General features: G+C 40.7%; 2 protein-coding genes across 4 annotated transcripts in view; both read left to right on the forward strand.

Annotated features, from left to right (window-relative positions):
* Positions 1 to 708: 708 nt before the first annotated feature.
* LOC146381616 (glycylpeptide N-tetradecanoyltransferase 2-like) lies at positions 709 to 6,532 on the forward strand. The gene is made up of 12 exons (XM_084938679.1): positions 709 to 770; positions 878 to 986; positions 1,197 to 1,341; positions 2,849 to 2,967; positions 3,133 to 3,224; positions 3,813 to 3,929; positions 4,064 to 4,234; positions 4,451 to 4,559; positions 4,673 to 4,843; positions 4,988 to 5,155; positions 5,530 to 5,667; positions 6,417 to 6,532. The coding sequence occupies exons 1-12, from the start codon at positions 754 to 756 to the stop codon at positions 6,438 to 6,440; spliced, it is 1,380 nt and encodes a 459-aa protein (XP_084794805.1). The 5' UTR covers positions 709 to 753; the 3' UTR covers positions 6,441 to 6,532.
* Positions 6,533 to 9,153: 2,621 nt separating this feature from the next.
* Positions 9,154 to 19,900, forward strand: part of svild (supervillin d) — a 50,720-nt gene continuing 39,973 nt past the window's right edge. Inside the window, exon 1 of one of the 3 annotated variants that reach the window (XM_084937709.1) lies at positions 9,154 to 9,529. The gene's annotated coding sequence lies outside the window, so the exon portion shown is untranslated. Of the gene's footprint in view, positions 9,530 to 17,212; positions 18,063 to 19,900 lie in introns of those variants that run through there. The other 2 variants (XM_084937708.1, XM_084937710.1) reach the window with 2 other exon arrangements.

A 19,900-nucleotide genomic window follows, 5' to 3' on the forward strand; every position in this document is an offset into this window, starting at 1 on the left:
ACCTCCGGCATCAACAAAAGAACTGCCGCTCACTAGTTATTCACTTCAACGACCTTTCTTCCCCATGCTGATGCTCAGTTTAGACTTCAACAGGTCATTGAGATCATGCTTGCAGGCCTAGATGCACTAAGTTGCATCCATTTGATTGGCTGATAGACATTTGAGTTACAAGCAGTCCAACAGGTATACCTAATTAATTGGCAAGTGAATGTATTTCAGCCACACTGAGCTCTTATTACTCCCTAGTACTTTAAACTGTAAACTGATGTTACTTTAATATTTTGGTAATATTTGAATTCAATCGCTATCATTTGCTTGTGTGCAGAAAAATCCTCAGTGAGATTATATGGTCAAATTAGCCGTGTTTTCTTACATTGTGCTGAAAAAGCACAAAGATTGTCAAGTCCACAGGAGATATAAAGTTCTGGAAAAGTGCTGAATTTTAAAAGGGCGCCTGTATGGGAACTCTGCAATTAGACAGCCCCAACCAATTAAAACCTCTACCTGGATCAAGCTGCTATAAGCTTTAATCTACCAGAGGACTCTATTTAGCAGCAGTCTGACATATGAAGACCGTGAGAAGTCATATGTAATTGTCCGTATTGTTCTCGGTTATCTATCCACTGGGTGGGAGCTGGGTTGGGTAACTGAGGCGTCCGCCCTCCTCCCCTCACTGCTTGCAGAGATAAGAGATGAAAAAACCACAAAACACCACCAGTCACCCTCAGCTTAAGGGAGTCACACTTGCTTACAATGGCTGAGTCAAAGTAGTAAGTACAGCAATAAATTCTGTTTTCCATTAACTGAACATCTAAAGTTTCAATATTGAGTACAGAGGAATATACGGGAACTTTAGGGCATTAAAAATGTCTTTCAGTGACGAGAAGCTGCCAGATGACAAGAATGGCAGCTTTAAGAAGAGCAAAAAGAAGAAAAAGGGGGACGATGCCTGGAGACCACAGGGGCCAAGAGACCCATTCGCCATGGTTTGTTTTTTTGTGCATGGTTGACTGTGATATTCAATATGTTTTGTTTGTGGACTATGAATATTTGGCTGCTGGAAACATTTCGTTTTCAGTGCATTTGTATTCTAGCTGTAGCTGATTTTTCTTTTCTTTTTGACGGTCAAACTTTTACTTCCTTAGGTGGGATATTTGCACAATGACCTGTCCTTTCAATGTCCTGTTCTGTACTAGCTGGATGCTTTGCCAGAGAACAAGCAGCAGGAGATCCAGAGAGCCCTTCACCTCTTCTCCTTGGAGCCAGGTCTGCCAAAGACCCTGCAGCAGGCCAAAAAACACACCTACTGCTTTTGGGACACGCAACCTGTCCCTAAACTGGGTAATTCGTCTTTTAGAAAAAGTCTACCTAAGAAAGCACTAATAAAAACACTAAACTTTTTCTTTCGTCTGTCTGCTATAATTCTGGCGGCTGTGGGTTAGCTTAGCTTAGCACAAATACAAAATTTAAACAAGCTTGTCCAAGTGTCCAAAGATAGCAAAATCTTTATAAACTTTGGTTTTAGCAGACTAGACAAACAAGGCATTATAAGAAAGGTGGTTTAATAGTCAAGGTAATTATGGAGCTTTAGCTATCCCAATATGATTAGGTTACTTGTTTCTGTGTCCAGTTTCTATGCTAATCTGTAAAATAACTGGCTATATACAATTAATGACATAGTGGAGTCAGAGTCTTGTTCACCAACAGGAAACTCCCGTGGTTGCAAAAATAACTCCAGTTACAAAGGACTCAATAGGAAAACAATAATTCCATGTACATGAAAGTATAGTGACTGTCTTCTGTTGAGTTCACAGTCACACTTGTAGTTTCAATCCTTACTGAATAGACTGAAATGTTGATTTTTCAAATTATGGCCCATAGCTGAGTCAAAAACAGAGCTATAAGTAAATGAAACTGGCTATACAGAAGGAAGCCTTGCTAATGGTTTCTAGCCCAGCACAGTAAACTGTGCAGTGGTTGTGACATCTGATTGTAATACTGGTTTAATTCCTTTCGGTTTGTTTTAAATTAACATTTAAAATGTGTATGTTTGAATGACCACCAAACCCATCTTAAAACAGCCAAAGACTTATTTACTCGTCCAATCTGGCTACACTTTCACTCACTCACATTCACTACAGCATTAGTGCGCAGTGTCATTGGGGTTTTCAGTAAGTTCCACCCTTCACTCATGAGATCTGGATTTGAAACAAAGATGGAGGGAGCCATGAGCAAGGTTTCATAATGGGGTTTTGCTAACCAATATGGGGGGGGGGGGGGGGGGAGCTAAGTCTATCTTTTACATACAGCCTGGACTGGCTGCTTACTAAAGTCTGTATACAAAGAAAGAAGTAGTTTTGGTCCTCTCAGTTTGTCAGAACACTGTAGGAAATATTTCATTTTGCAATTCTGTCAATATTTCATATATAATCTTTTGCACTGTATTGGTGCATTCTTACATTTTACAGCAAAACGTATCACAGCTACACGTATGGATTATTAGTCGGCAAGATACAGGACCTCTTCTGGAAAACAGTTTTTTTTCTTTTCTTCCACTGTTTCTGGCATCTGTATGATACTGCACTCTCATTATGTATATATATATATATATATATATATATATATATATATATATATATATAAAATTTTATGCTCAGCTGACCTTCCTTTTGCTTTTACATATGATAAGAAGTCCTGAAACACTGACTTTGTGTTGACCTTTTGAAAATATATTGTAAGTTTATAGTAGATAGTATAAAAAGTGCATTTGTACATCACTCCTTCATTCACTTGTACTGAGAATAGTGTTATCTGAATGTCATTTCTAGTTCTATTTCTCTGCCCTCAGGTGACAGCATTACAACTCATGGCCCAATAGTAGAGGGTGAGGCAAGTATCCGGAAGGAGCCCTACTCACTACCTCAGGGCTTCTCCTGGGACACTCTGGACCTGAGCAGCCCTCCAGTGGTAAGTTATTTATTGTAGGTTGTTGTATGCAATAACAGAAAATATATGGCAGTCTTTTTCTAGCATTTCAGAAGTAAAGGACCAACTTCTTAGTGTATGGCTCAGGAAAATCAAATGCTATTTAAAATAAAATGAATCCAATTCAGCGGTTTTCCATCATTTCAGTTGAGAGAACTATGCAGTCTACTAAATGAGAACTACATGGAAGAAGATGATAACACGACCAGATTTGACTTCTCTCTGGAATATCTGCAGTGGTAAGCTCCAAAAAGATGTAGTGCCTTTTGATGTCTACTTTTTAGCATTAATACCTTTTAAAACCTCTTATCTAATAGAGAAACACACAGACATACACACACATACGGCTCAGGCATACTTCATAGATTTTTACAGATTCACAGCTGGACTCTGCTCTGTGTAATCACAGTGCTTTGCTTTCAGCCTCTGCGTTACACCGGATTAAAACACTAAATGTCTTTAAAGGACATTTTTTCCCCAACCTGACCTAACACATCATATCTTTAACAAGCCTCTGCTTTAATGTCGTCACTGCTGTTTTGGTTTTTTTGTTTGGGTTTTTTTTGGCAGTGATCTCCATAAAGCAGTACCTTCGGGGCTACTTGCATCAAAATATAATAACATTTACTTTGAAATGAATAATTAGCGCTATCTTTCCAGGAATTGGCACAAGTGTTTGGCCCTGAGGTTGAAAAAACTGCTGCATTCATTCATCCTCTGAATTCACATCATGCTGAGTTCTTTCTTTTTTTTTTCAGGGTGTCGTGAACTATGTCTATATGAAATGAGTGTTGTGCTGCAAACAGCATTATTTGTTTTCTCTTAAGGGCTCTACAGCCTCCTAACTGGGTGGCTCACTGGCACTGCGGTGTGAGAGTAGACGCCAATAAGAAGTTAGTCGGCTTCATCGCTGCTGTTCCTGCAGATGTTCGCATTTATGAGATGTGAGTAGCTCATAAATATATGCAAAGATGTGTGTTTGTGTGAAGTCTGATGAGTGATGTCCGCATTCAGAGCACGTAACCGTGGCAATTTCCTCGTGAACATCTCAAAGCTGAGACTCAAAATGTTTCTGCAGGGAGAGGCGGGTGGTACAGGTCAAATTCTTGTGTGTTCATAAGAAGCTCCGCCTCAAGCGAATGACTCCAGTGCTGATCCGAGAGCTCGCCAGACGGGTCAACCAGCAGGGGCTCTGCCAGGCTGTCTACACCACTGGCATAGTACTGCCCACACCAATAAGCTCCTGCAGGTAGTAGCTGCCACACGTAGTTGAGTCACAATTTAAAGGCACGGTGCAAAAGGGAATAAAATCAGCACGTTTTTGTCACGTTGCCATGGATGCCAGACTCTTCTGCCTTTATCTACAATAACTAATTATACATTTAGGTGTTTGTGTATGCTTCACTTAGGTTACATTTCGTGTTTTATTTATGAAGGAACGTCTCTGTCAAATAAATCCGTTTAGACTTTGGCATCGCCCACTGAATCCTCGTAAGCTGATGGAGGTCAACCACCCAGCACTGAGACAGAGCATGAACCTGCAGAGAGCTCTGAAGTTCAACCGCTTACCTGAGGTTAGTCTGTGCCGCCATCTAGAGACAGAAGTTTACTGCTGCATGTTGCTACTGCAGCACTTCTCGAAAGCATTTCTCCTGTTTTCATTCACCTCGCTTGAATTATTTCCAAGGTGACAAAAGTGCAAGGTCTGCGCCCTATGACCAGAGAAGATATCCTGGGGATACATTCACTACTCCAGACAAACTTCTGCAAGTTTCACCTCAGCCCCATCTTATCCCTGCAAGATGTAGAGCATCTGTTGCTGCCGAGGGAGAATGTGATCGACACCTATGTGGTCGAGGTCTGACCTCACTGTATCTCTACTTTAAATTATATCGAAGAAGGAAAAAAAAGTTTTTCGCTGGGGTTCTTTTATGGGAGGAATTTAAAATGATATTATACTGTAGTCATTAAAAATGTATTTGCCTCCTCTCCTCCCACACAGGGTGATAATGGTGCCCTGACAGATATAGTGAGTTTCTATGGCTACTCCTCGAGAGTGCTGAATCACCCGGTCCACACAAGCCTCAGAGGAGTTCGCCTCCTTTATGTTGTCTCTACTAGAACGAAGCTGGTCGACCTGATGGAGGACACCCTGGTCCTGGCAAAGTCTGTGAGTGTGTCACTGTAAAAACTTAGTTCATATAAAGCATGGGAGCCAGGGATCCTTTACAGAGGCCAAAGTACATCCTCATATTCGTTACCCTAGTCTCTGGTCTCTGGTTGGGTGGTGGCTGGAGCCTATCCCAGCTGTCGTAGGGCAAAATGTGGAGTAATGCCTAGATAGGTTGCTAGTGTGTTGCAGGGTAACTATTCACACTCCCATTCACACCTATGACCACTTTATAAAACCATTTATCATCTAAAAACTGAATAATGTGCCATTATGTGTCACTCCACTTCATATGCTGTAAGCTATGAAGCTGTGTATAATTGATTTTGTGCATATAATGGTCACGTTATTGTTTTTCATCCTCTCGCTTACAGAAAGGTTTTGACATCTTCTCTGCCATCGATGTGATGGACAACAAGAGTTTCCTGGAGAAGCTCAAGTTCAGTGTCAGTGACCAGAGTGTTCATTACTACTTGTACAACTGGATGTGTCCTAATATGAGCCCAGACAAGGTATTCAGTGCATTAATGTTGCAATCAGTTAAGAGCTATTACTGTCATTCTTTACATTTACATGCAATGGTCCACCACTTTATTGTCTAATCTTGGGTCAAAGCACTGATGAGTTTTGTTTTGGGTCAGATTGTGGGTTCAGTGCATCGACTGTAAAGAAAAGTGGGACAGAAGTCCTCCACAGTGATGTGGAGAAAACCACTACTGGAGGTTATTGCTGCTCAAAGTAGTTCCACATGCTATTTAATCATTGGGTATACATAGTTTTTAACAGGACCCAATGGATTCCTGTGCTTGCAAATGCCTTAAATGCACATTTTTTAGATGACTAAGATTATAGTGAGGACAACGAGAAAATTATGCTACGTCTCACTTGATTTAACACCTTGTTGTATACTTTTTGAATTAGTTCATGGCCTCAAATCAAGTTTCAAGACAGGTTTATTATAACATGATGTTTATTTTATAAAGTATAATCCCATTTAGATTAAAATAGACAATAAATGGAAGTATGATTCTGGATGTGAATGCTTTGTGTTTGACAAGTTGCTACATTATGAGTTGACAGCATTACCGTTTTTTCACCCGTTTTGTCTTGTCAGGTATAAAAAGTAAATAAATAAAATGGCAGTGTCAGGAACTGCTTAAAAATGTTTGCGAGTCCACCCTGTAAGGTTCAGTGTAGGTGTCTCCTGTCCTTGATAACTGTTGCTCATCAGTAATTCATATAATGGACGTGTGCTTCACAGGTTGGCCTTGTGTTCCCAAACTGACCTGCTACTGGACGAGGGGAGAGTGGCAGAGCGGTGAAGCGAGTGAAAGGACTTTCAGGAGACTGGACGTCAAACTGCATCAGTATCAGCAAAGGGGAATTTGGGGTTTTGGGGGGGAAAACTGTAAAACACATGTTTTCAAAAAATCAAGAAGAGGAATAAAGGCTGAATTAAATTTCCAGATGCATTTCTGATTTTTATGGCAGTTATTCATTGGGTCCAGTTTTTTAGTAACAGGGACAAATTGTTTTTGACGTAAAGGAGAATTTGTGCTGTTCAGTAGATAGACCCTGCACATCCTAACACCAGTGTGTGTGTGTGTGTGTGTGTGTGTGTGTGTGTGTGTGTGTGTGTGTGTGTGTGTGCGCGCGCGCACTCGCAGAAGGGCATGTCACTGTATTAGTCTATTACCCTCTGACTAATAGAGGAAACTCATATAACCTGTGATGGCATGACTCTTGTTAGAGTGCAACCAGCACAAAAACATGATTGGAAGACAAAGGCATTAGAGTCACACTCACACACACACACAGTCGTGTTTTCATATCTTTGTGGGGACATCTAATTAACATAATGATATCCCTAGCCACTTACCCTAACACCCTAACCATAAAAAATCCTTACCCTAACCATAACCTATTTGTAACACTGACACTAAAACCACATTTGAGTCTCAAAAATACTTTCAAACTCATGGGGATGTGGACTTTGGCCCCATAAGGGATGTTGGTCCTGTCAAGTACAGTAAATTTCCAATTTTTGGTCCCCGCAAAGATATGTAAACACAGTACACACACGCACGCACACAAACCAGTCTGTCTTCTTATCTGCTCTTGCTATTCCCTTTTAGTTTCCAAGTACACCATGACAGGAATGAAGCCATTCAAGTTAAATCTCAACTAGGCATGATTTGTTCCAGAAGTGTGAAAGTGAAACATTAATGAGCATTTCTGGGGGGTTTTCTCTGTAGGGCTAACAGTCAGCAAAGAAACCAAAGGAAAATGCTGTAAAGTGAACAATGCTCTCACAATCTATAAATCTGTATCTATCACACAGCAGGAAGTTTAGTTTTTTTCTACATCTTAGACATTCTGGAAATCAAGAGCTGACCGCATTGCTTCAGAATAACCTGTTTGTAACCTGTTTGTTATGTTTGATGAAAAAAAAAATACAAATTAGACGTATTAAATTTTTTGTTTTACTTTCATTCCTGAATGCAGCACAGTGTAAAAGCTGTTCATTGTACATAGGTTTTAAGCATTCCCACATTTTTTAAAATGTTTTCTGCCTTTACTTGAGAACTACTGCTCAGGTGGCCTTGAATGAAGGAACTGAATTTTTTGTTCTTGCTTTCTGTTTGTTTGTTTGTTAAGCCTCGTAACTCCAACCTATGAATCATTTAAGCATGAAGACATACCTAACTCAAGGGACAAACCACAGTTGTGTCTGCACAAAACAACTTAGCAAAGACTTTATTTTAAATTGTGTCTTCAGGCACTTTGCTACTAGGAGCCTGTTGCAAAACACATAATTTGTTCCCAGTTCTTTAGTTGAATCTATGAAAAATGCCAATTTTTGCACCAACAAGGTCAGCGCTGTTAGCTGTAAACTTGGCATAAACCGGACAAATGGAGGACAAAGGAAGAAACTGCAGGCCTTATAAACCTACATTTCCTTAAGAAAGAGGGAAAAAATCCAGGAAAGACCAGACACAGGACCTGAGAGATGCATCTGGCTCTGCAGCTGTTCAGTCAACTATTCACTGAAATCTCATTAGAAATGGTCTCAGTGGAAGGGTGGCTGTCAAGAAGCCAGTCTTAAGAAAGAGAAACAGGAAGAAAAAGCTAAGATATGGCACATTACACGATAACTGCACTGAAAATCAGGGGCAAAAGGTCTTACGTGCTCAATCCAAATGAAAAGTTGCCTATGATAGTTCGGTGTGTGGTTAGAATAAAGGTGTTCATTCCAAATTCTGATTTTCAAGCTCTTAGAGTTTTCAAACTAAGTTGTTACCTTAGATGCTGTATTGCGATGTGTATTTGCACATGGTTTTGCACCTATTTCTCATTTTCCTTGCAAAATATAAAGAAATGAAGGGTTGGCTCAAGACTATTTCACGGTGCTGTACCTACAGTGCCTTTCAATGAACAGCAGGGTGCGCTGCAAGATATCAAAGCGGGCCTTCGCTTAATGAGCAACCAAAGTGCCAGATATAGAACTCACCTGCTTTGCATTATGTGCTTGCATGTGTAAGAACATCTGTAACATATAAGAAGCAGCGACAGTGACACACAAAGAGAAAGAGGGGAGAGTGTGTTTTTAAAGTGTTGGGTTTGTATCCGCCCCCCCATTTTTTAGTTTATGTATCGATAAATAGTGTTAAAGCTTTCAGTCCCTCACTAACAGATCATAGACTTTGCCACTGGCTCAATTATTGTTTTTATTTTAATCAGTGCGGTACAATGCAGTGTATCAAGCAGCACAAACAAGAAATGCACATAATGTAGTTATGTAAAGCTTTTGGCATTTACTAAATTTAACTTCTTGGTATATAATTACTTTTATTTTCTTACTGTACACACACACACACACACACACAGTCGTAATTTATACATTACAGCTAGGAAAAGGGGCGTTTACTGGAAAGACGCGAACGCACCGCCGTTTGGTTCCAACCAATCAGAGAAGAGATAGCATTTTAAGTTTGAAGTCACTCGACCTGCTTCCAGTACCCGCTATCACAGCTTTTTCTCTCTCTGCATACTGACCAGGCAGGACTCCGCCGTGCTGACCCCTCAGTTTCGGTGAAGGGTGGTATGGAGAGTCTATCTGTCTTCTGAAGAAGGCAAGTGCTGACTCATTGCTCACTTTGCTTTCATGCCGTCTGTAGTGGAGGACTCGCTCTTGCCGGTGAAACGCTATCTGACGGCTTGAACTACGTGCTCAGGTTAACGTTAGTGGTGCCACCAAACTTTCCAAAACAGAGCGAGTGTTTGAACAGCTGTATCACAGAGGGTCTCTTTAATATCTCGGCGTGTATGTGGTTGTTTGCTGGCGCGTAAGGAGACCTCCACGGTGGGTCGCAGGTATGTTTACAAGTTAGGGGGTTATTTTTGCCCCCTTTTTTTGTGTTGACCGTGTTGTTATGGTGTAACTAACTCCGGTGCTGTCACGCTGGATGTTTGAAGGCATTAGCACAAACTGTGCACTTCCTGTGAACAATTTGAAGCATTTAATGGCTGTTTGAGGAAATGCTCATCTCTGATAGTCGTGCATTTTTGTATATGGAAAAAAATGTTGCGCACAAGGATATGATGCATGCATTGGGTCGAAACACTCATTGTAAATCGGCTGTCATCGCCTTTTTCATGTTTAGCTTCGTATTTTACTCAGTGTGAGTAAAATGTTGCTTTTTATAACACCAGTTTAAACCTTTCTGGTTAATATTGCACTTGAATACGCCTACTACCGGCTTGTTCCCTTTAACTGTATTCATTGAGCAAAACGACTCCAAACGCTCCTTTCCATCTATAGGTTTTTTCCCCCCTGTTAAGGCAGTTCAAGTGTGACATATCAAATTGCATGTTAAAGTTAGCTGGTTTTATTCGTCCCCTCGCTCTTTTACTTAGGTTTCGGCAAATTAGTCAGAGAGTTGTTGAGCTCACTCTCCACAGAGGGGAACTAACCCTGGGCGCAGTGAGTGAACATTTGAGGCCTGTTCTGCAAAACCACCTGTGAAAACAAAGTGATAAAATAAAAAAAAGACAGAGAGAGAGCGATAAAAATGAAAAGGCTTCAGGGCCCACTGCTGTTACAGTAATGTCACTCCAGCTGGCACATAATAGTTTGGAGTCAGAGTCGTGTTTATCTGTGTCAGACTACCATGGCTGTGCAAATACTGGCAGACTGCTGGGGAGGTGTGTATGATTGTCTTTGAAGTATGTTTTTCTTTTTTTGATCATATGATTGGGTCTGGTTCTTGTCACATGCCACGAAGCATATTTAAATTCAAAATGTTGTCCTTTTTTTTTTTTTGGTTTTTAAGGGAAAGGTGACCCTAGAGTTGATTACAGTCTGTTTACTTGTTTTTCATCTGTCAAAAAAGGGTTTGATGTATGATTTCAAGAGTCGCTGTTATTTTTTCTGAAATTATGAATAGAACTAAAGTTTGTTTTTGTTTTTTTGAATCCCAGGGGTACTGTGTTTAAGGCTTGACTGTAATTTTCCCATTGTAAGGCATTTCAGTGGCTTGTGTCACAACAGGCTTCCCAGGACCATCATGAGCCAGCTGGTGTTGAGCAACTCAGGGGAAAAAAAACCCCCTGTTGCATGCCTTGATAAGATGTGCTGTGTGTCAGGCGCAGAACAGGATGGCACATGTTAAAGCATTGTTCTTAATCGCTCTTGTAATGAGGCCTGTTTCTCTGTGGGAATAAACCCAACACTGAAAAGGTTGAAATGCTTAGCAGAATCTAAATAAAAGCAAAATGTTTTTCAAATCCCATGAACCCATATCTTATTCACCATAGAACATAGGAAACACATCAAATGTTTATATTGATAAAATGTACTTTTTGATTTTGAGTCCTATGTTTTGCCAGGTTTACCAGGTACGTCTGATATAGGATTTTACTGGCCTGTTGCTATTTAACCTAATTAGCTGCAAAGTGTTCCTCTAGCTATTTTCTTTATAGCTCCAATTACTTGTCCAGCCGTTTGCTGCCTCAATTCTAACTTTTTTGAGACATGTTGATGCAATCAAATTCAAAATGAGCAAATTTCTTTTTTGTAAAATAGCAAAAATGTCTCACATTAAACATGTGATTTTTTTCTGTTTTTTATTGTGAATAAAATATGGGTTTATGAGACCAGCAAACAATGCATCCTGCTTTTATTTACAGTTCCTCTCTCTCATCTGCATAGTGCTGCTGCACATTACCTGCCTTTTCTTTGAGCCATGCAAAGAGAGACAGAGACTCCATTGTTGTCAAGCAAAAGTAAGTGTTTTGCGGTGGCATTGGGAGGTATTATCATTCAAACACCTCCTGTCAGTCTTGGGGTGGTAACGGATTGTCCCTGCAGGGATCTTGTTACTCAGCACTAGTGGAGAAGTGTACCGCGGATGAGGGCTTTTGCTGCACAGACTTGTTTTGTTTTCTTCTAGAAAACTCAATTCCTGGATCATTGCCATCACAAGAAAACAATAACAAGGTATATGAGGCTCTTAATCACGGGCCAGTTCCCTGGAATAATCCCGCAGAATCAAAGACCGTGGGACATTGCCCTGCTACTTGGTGGCTGCGCATTTCTTTCCTTGTTCTTTTTTTTTTCTGCTATCAGAGAAATTTCCCACTTGTTTGTTGTTTGTTGCAAGCAACAGATGGGTTGAAGACCTGTCATTAAGGCTTGTTCTGCATTTTTGTGAACACTGTCAAAATGTGTTTGTGTTTTTGTTTTTTTTTTTTGGTGTGTGCACCTCCGATAGAGTGTTGCTTCGCTCAAAAGTAATTACGGGATGTTTATTTTATAAAAAAAAAAAAAAAAAAATCTGTAAAGTTAGAGCTGTCAGTTGGGCAATGACTGTTTTAACAAGACTCTAAAGGCAAAGTACCAAAACAAGTACACCAAGATTTCCACATTAATTAAAAAAAAAAAAAAAGAAACAACCGACTAAAATCACATTGCTTTGTATTTCAGTTCTCCAAGGAGTCTTTCTTTCTTGTAATTCTTTAAAGTGATCTTGAGCAATAGTTCTCCAGGTTTTCTGAAGGTCTTCTTGACATTGACTGCTTTTTCACTTATTTTCGGTCCAGTCCTTTCACAGAAATGTTTTCAGAGAAATGTTTTCCTGTTTTTCTTGTTTGCTGTGAATCATTCAAGCATAAAAAAGGCAAAAAAACTCAAGATATGAACCAGTGTTGTGTCTACTCATAGCAGACACCTTAGTAGAGTTTTAAATTATATCTTTTGGTATTTAGTTTCACTTCAAAGAAGATCGATGTTTTAATAATTTATTTTTTTTTTTTTATTTAATCTGTGAAAAATGTCAAAGTTGACACCGTTTAAAATGCATAAAATAGTAATTTTGGAGGCAGCCGACATCCAAAGCAGAACTTTCAATGTCCTTAAACAATGCTGGCAAACTGTTCCTGAAGACTACTGAAAGAAATTACAGGAAAACTTGTCTAAGAGTTCAGATTCACTCTGTTTTGCTTTATCTACTGTATTTCCATTTGAGTATTTCCAAATCATTGCACCTACTTCTTATTTCCCAAGCAAAATATAAGGGAATGACGGGGTGGCTCAAGGCTTTTGCATAATACGGTATGTGTGCAGGTCCTACAAAAAGAAAACCTCACATAGCCTGACAGTGGTAAAACACTGACTGACTGAAGCATTGTTTTGAACAATGACAAGGACATCAGGAAAGAGGAGGAAGTGTGGAAGAAAACATCAAAAATCAACAAAGCACAAATAGGAAGAAGAGTTAAATTACTTCTTTAGACAGTTTTTGTAACCCTGGCTTCGTTTTATTATCTCTATTTTCATACTATCACTTCTGGGTTTTTTTCTGTGGTAGAGGCTTAGCTAACGGGACAACCGGTTATTCCACATACTTATGACAGTGCCCCCAGGTGACTGTCACTACAACTACAACTTGCTGACATGTGTCTCGCTGTACCACCCACAGACTAGCAGTGCAGTGCTATGTTGGGACCTTAAAACCCACACAGGAAACCACTAGCAGAAAAGTGGTCAATCATATTCAGTGATTTCAAGACAATGTCCCTGACCTTTATGAATTGGAAAGGTCCCGAATTAAACTTTTAACTTTGAGTCGAGTGAAGTGACAACTACTGAGAGCCCAGGATCCCGATGATTGTCATATGACAGGGTTTTGATACGTTAGTGGAATTTCCGAGATGTCTGGTCGTGACAGAAGCAATGCGTGGCAGGTATGGACACTCCTTGAGTTTGTTGCCACATTGTAATCACAATCATATGACTGAAGAAGGCTTTACTCACTTCACAATAATATCCCTTTTGACAGAATAAAGTGTACATGTACAGACGGGCACAAACCTCCAGGGCTGAAAAAATTAAGCTGAATGGTGCAGAACAACTGCAGTTCCTCAGGTGGCCACTTGGGGCTGACTCCCACAAGCCAATCAGTCCTCAGATTCCTGTATTAAACATAATATAACTTGTTTCCAGCCTACTATATAAACGTTTTTTGGTCTCTGTAGCTAATTCGCCCTTTCACACCAGTTGTGCAAACTCGTTGGTTTTTATTCTAACTTAAATTAAATCAACTTGACAGGTACTCGCTGGTATAGGTGGTTTTTATCACACTTTAAGTAACAGTCTGTCCAAAAAGTCCCCTCAGTTATGGTGAGGGGAATTCTAGCATTTAATTGTGTGGTACTTAATTAAGTAATAGATGGGTATCTCTGGCTGTAGTGTGCATACATAGTGCATGGACACAGCTGGCTAACCATGTCAGAAACCAATAACTTCGGGCTCAGGAATAAAATGAAAACAAAACAATGTTCCAGCATCCAAAAGGCTAAAACTAAGAGTTTAAAAGATGACTCTGCCATCTAATTTGAGTGCTAATGTTTTATATGTAAAAGGGAGGGTACCCACTCTGGGCAAGGGACAAGTTGCTCCCCCAAGTGGGGGAATTTAAGTATCTTGGAGCAGTAATGAGGATGTTGTACTAGTCTGCTGTGATGAAGACAGAACTGAGTATAAGATGCTATGTCCAAGTGCTTTGGGTAGCATGAGACTGTGGATATGAGTGGCTAAAATAAGGTTCCTCCATAGTGGGTCTGGGTTCTCCCATAAATATAGGGTGAGGAGTTTGGTCATTCTGGGATTCATTGAAAGGAGCCACTTGAAGTGGTCCGGGCACTAGGATGCCTTCTGGATGAGATATTCTGGACAAGTCCTATGAGGGGAGGCCCTAGGACAGACCCAAGACATGCCGGAGAGATTATAACTCTCAGCTGTCTTGGGAACGTGTACAGTGTAAATAAGACAGTTATTAGAGTAGATATTGTTTCACCTGGTCAGTGGAATTTAAGTATACTGATAATTTCTCAGTCTTTAGCTATAGTGTACTTGAGAAAGTCAGGCACAATTCCACTCAGCCCTGTTGCTCCCCTCTTTCTTGTTCTGACCCATCTTTTCTTCCTCAGCCCTCAGTAGGATTTGATGTCAATTGCACAGCCAAAAAGTTCAGCAGTACAAATATTTATATAAACCAGACGGGATGTGACAGTGTGAGGAATAGGAACTCCACTGGGAAGATGCTAGAGGGTTATCCTTGGGCTAATCTCCACTAAGACATATTTATAAACCTCGCTAGCAGTTAGAGTGGACCGCTTCCAGCTTCAGCGCTAAGATGCAAACTGTATTTGGTCAGCAGCACCACCACCGGGACCAACTTCAATAACGACGTCTGTTTAACCAGTTTAATATTTGCATGGCACATAAACATATGGTTATACTTCAGGGTTTCGTTTGATTTGCACAAACGCGTAATAGTTTCCATGCGTTGAGGGAGCACAGGGGATTTCTCCGTACTGCCTTTCGCTTTGTTTTTTTTAGCTGTCAGAGCCGAATTTCATCTGACACCACCGTCAACTGACAACAAAGCCTCAGAGTAAAATATAAGTGAGGTAGTTAGTGTATCTGCGGTGCTCTTTTTTTCTGTGCTTGTCAGCCAGCGTTTTTATTGCCTTCAAACCCATATGAGTGGCAGATGTTACCATGAAATACCCATGAATAAAACATGCACAGTTATTGGTAAACCATATTTGGGGGGAGTGTTTAAAGGCAGCAATACTTCCTGTTCTGAGCCAAAGTGTGCATGGAAGTTTTTCAAGCTTACAGAGCAAATCCAAATAAGGCCTCTTGTTCATCATATATGCACATCATATGTGGGGCAGTAGACTTTATGTAAAACTTTGGAATGACCTGGAAAACAGCATTTTTGGAAAATTCGGAGGGGGTCTTCAATTTTTCATGAGCGTTTAATGTTGTATTTCTGCTTTTTCTCCTTACTTGACACATTTTAGTTTGTCTGGCATTAAGTGGTTAATACCACTACTGTTAATACTCTATTTCTCAGCCATGACCCATCCCCCTGCAAGATACTACACCCCCTTTAACCCTCCACTCACCCCCTGCTCAGTAGCATTCCAGCTGGCCAGATGGTGTCTGCCCTGCACAGTGGACACCACAGAGCTGAGAGGGAGAAACCCCACTGGCAGGATGAGACATTCTACCCCACTAATTCCCCCCCCCCCCCAGTCCTCATTTTGCGTCCTCTTTCTCTCTGTTCTTCTTCTCGGTATCTCAGAGGCTGCTATTCTGTGGAAGAACTCTATGCTGATAAGTTGTTGCCAAGCGGAAAAATCTCATTATGGTTTGTCAGGGTCTTCAACTCAGCTGTGAGGAAGAACAACAGCAGAGATAGTTGCATGCTCTTATTTCACATACAGCTATCGAACAGCTGTCTGAAAAGAGAGAGTGGATTAATTCTCATGTAGTTGAGGTCATGTCATTTTTAGCTACTGAAGTTGCTACTTTAACATGTGCAAACCCATTTATTTGTCAAATGTCCTGCCTCTGGGCAGTTTTTGAATTTAGTTTTGGTTGTGCAACAATATTTGCATTCGATCAAAAGTGGCATCACAGCAGGAACTACTGATATAAATCGTGGAAGTGCATGCAGAAGAGAAGGAACAATGGATGCAAACATCAGTTCTCCCTCGCTTAACTGACCCAGTAGAGGTTTTTGTAAAATTGAAATGGCTTTTAGTCATTTACTTTTCACATTTTCCATCGTAAGTTGGCAAAACCGATGTGCTGGAAGTGTTGCTGGAGCACTAAAATTCTTTCTGTGTGCCTGCTCTGGGGGTAGTGGCTTTAATTGCAGCTACTATGCTAGATGTATCCCATTTAACAAAAAAACCCCAACATCTGTCTGGGTGTTTGCTTCTGCTGTGCGTGTGTGTGGGTGTGTTTGTGTGTGTGCATGTATATGATCTCCTGGCTAGATAAAGTACCATAAACCCCACCCTTCCTTCTCACCGCTGCAGCTTCCATGATTGCAGTATTTTGTTGGAGAGGCAGTGTGTGCGTTTCTCCTCGCCTGTCGTCTTCTTCTTTTTTTTTTTTTTCTTGTGTTCCCCTCTTTGCATGTGCACAGTGCATTTGTGTGAGTGTGTTTGCTTGTTCGTTTTTCCCCATATGCAATGCTTAATGGCTTCTCTGAATGGAGGAAAATGGAAAGCTGGAAGGCTTGGACAAAAACGTAGTCTGTAAATAGACAAAAAAAACGCACACTCGCGCTGTCCAGTGTAACTTTGAGGCTTGATTGTGTTTGAATGACATGTAGCCAAATTAAATATTTCCAGGAGGGGAAGCTGCACGCTTTCTTTGTCTTTCTGGTGACATAAGTAGTGCTGCCTGAAGCGGGTCAGTGCATTTCTACAGCACGAGTACCCACAGGGTTGTTATGTCAACTGCTTTTCGGGCTACTGGCTCCAGTCAGCAGACTTCTGGTAAAAGGGATTTAAGGGACTTTGTGTCTGTGAGAAAGAGAGGGGGGGAGAGGGGGAGATGGATTAGTCTCAGACCCTGTGTTTTTTTTTTTTTTGTGTGTTTTTTTGTGTGTTGTTTTTTTTTTTTTTTTTTTTTGTTTTTTTTTTTGCAGTAGCAGATTTTGTCCTCCTCCCTCTGCTCCTCACCCCCATATCACCAGACTGAGGCCTCTCGGCACCCTGGAAACACATGCCCCACAAAGCCATCACATCCATCCCCCCCTTCCCCACAAAAGCCCGTTCTGTCCAGCTTTCTTCCCATCTCCCGTCCTCTTTCCCCACACGTTTTCCTGTTGGACCCTCTTGTCTCCGTTCACAATCCCTTTTTTGTATCGTCCTCTCCCCTCCGTACTCTTCTTCTGTCTACAGCTGCTTTTCCTTCCTCTGTCACTTTAACTCCATTTCCCTCTTTTCCCTCACAGATCAAAGGGATAGTTTAGTCATGTGATTGAAGACCCCATTGCCAAGATAGACAAACGCACCCTGCTGTCAGATTCAAACTCTGAAGCGGACTCTATTAGCGGCGACGGGGATGCGAGCAGTTGGAGTTGTGATTAAAATTTGCCAGTTGTTGCAGGCAGGGCACTTAAACCACCTTAAGTGCTGAAAGATTGCTTTTTAATGAGACACGCATTGAACACTCACTATGTGGTTAATTGTTATGTGAGGGTTGCTTAAAAAAAAAAAAAAAAAGCGACACACCCTCCATCTACCGTCCTCCCGGGCCACATCATGATGCATTTTTTTCCCAGTTGAAAAACATTGGTTTGATTGCTTGCATGGATCGATATACGTATAAAACATGGGGTTATTGCATTAGGGCTAGTGACCTGTGTCTGCTTTCAGTGGAAAGGCACATGACCTGGTTGTAGTCATACACACCCATTGCAACATATTGTATACCAAACAAATCACAGGACTTCTTGTGCTTCCTGTCATTTTTCTGTTGTCGACAGCGGTAGGATGACATGTTGCTTTCTCTGGACATAAAAAGAACACAATAATGGTAAGATTTGATATTAATATATTACTTCTATGAGTAAGAATATTTTGTGGACTAACTGTTTTTGTGCCAGTGACTTTTTGACTGCTTTTGAAGTGCAGTGAAGGTGGAAGTTTGTCCTCTCGGGTGTTTGACCTGTGACTCTGCAGCAGAGCTCCTGGTGGGCTAACCAGGGCTAGGGCTTCCTTTACAGATGTTTGTTGGACTTAACTGGGCTAAGGATTTAATATTATTACATGTCTCTCATCTGTTTCTATGTGTGCATGTATCACTTTAACCCTACCCCCCTCATGTTAACACCTGTGGAGAGGAAGTACGATAGAAACTATTGCACAACATACATGAGTCCAAAATGCAGTAGAGACTTGCACACTGAGCTGAGACGTGCATAAATTGGGTACATTTTCTTGAGGGCTGGATGGGTGATGTCACAGTCTCCCTCAGAGGCAGTAAACACTGATCTTTTCTTACTTTTACTGGAATTCATCAGTAAAATTTGGGGATTCACATTAGATGGCCAAATCTCAAAGGAAGGAATACTTTTGGAAGTTGCTCGCATATGCTTCCTTCCTCTGCACTAAAGAGCACACTTTTTTACTTCCATCTTTTGTTTTGTTCCTTCATGGCTCCTGATGCTGGCTGAGGATTTCTCAGCACACCACCAGCTGTAAATCCTTTTTTTCTTCTTTATTTCAAAAATGGAAGGCCAGTTTGTTTTTGCACTGGCACCTGGTTTTCTTAGTGGAGCAGAGTTTCCACTCTCCACCCTCTTCCCTCAGGAAGAGACTGTGTCAGCAACTGGCTGGCTCTGTCTTCAGCAGCTTCCCCCGATTTTGTACGATTAGGAAAAGAACATTTCTCTGATGGTCTACTGTTTATGTGAATTTGTGAAGTGGCTAAAATGTTGTCATGATGATACAAAACAACATGTATATCCTGTGTACTAATGGCCATAAAACAACTTGGCAGATTTGAAACCTGAGAGCTGTCACAGTCTAGCGCTGTCAGGTGTAAATGTCTGTGGTGTTTAGGGTTTCAATGAGAAAAAACAGAAGACTTGTGGGAGTTCTGGCAAAGCTGAACTGAAACAACACTGAAAGGTTGGACACGAGTTCATATCGGTCTTTGGTTGCGAGCTCAATATGTTTCATTGGTCCTGTGACTTCTCTCATTAAGTTGATGACTTACAGAGCTGTGGGCTTTGTGGTGAAAGGCTGACTGACTGTCTGTCATAACACCTTAAATGTTTGCTAAACAGTGCTTACATGCACTTTGGTTCATTCTTTACCAGTGATGTAGTGATGTTTGTTTTTTTTGTATATATACACAGTTAAAAGCCTTTTCCATACAAATCTACTATTCTTTGGACATGTGATTTCTGACAAAATCTAGTCTGGTAGACTACAGGTCAATATCTGCCTCTAGGGCAGCATTCTGTCTGTCCCTTATCTCAGAGTAGTTTCTGTGTATGCTGTTCTTATGAATATGTCAACAGGTGTTCATTTCCTGTAACTCAAATCATCAGTGACCAACAGTGACATGGTGAAAATTAACTGGGTTTTCTCATTTGAGCTGCTTATACCAGCCAGTAAAACACTTGACAGTTTAACTGCAGGCAGCATAATTGTTTTATCCAGTGAGTTTAAGTGTTGTAACTTCTGCATTTGTGATATATTGCATTTCTTACAGACGTTATGTAATCTCAAGTAACTCCTTACTTGAGAGGAGTAAACATTTTAAGATGGCCCTGTCATGCAGTACTTAGACTTACAAGAGGAAATGATTTGAAGATATTTTGAGTCCAAAATAGATGCTGCCTGAAACAATTCAAAGTTTTTCTC

Source organism: Perissodus microlepis, chromosome 8, assembly GCF_051167445.1.
Source record: "Perissodus microlepis isolate ML-2025 ecotype Zambia chromosome 8, ASM5116744v1, whole genome shotgun sequence".
In the NCBI taxonomy this organism is placed as follows: Eukaryota; Metazoa; Chordata; class Actinopteri; order Cichliformes; family Cichlidae; genus Perissodus; species Perissodus microlepis.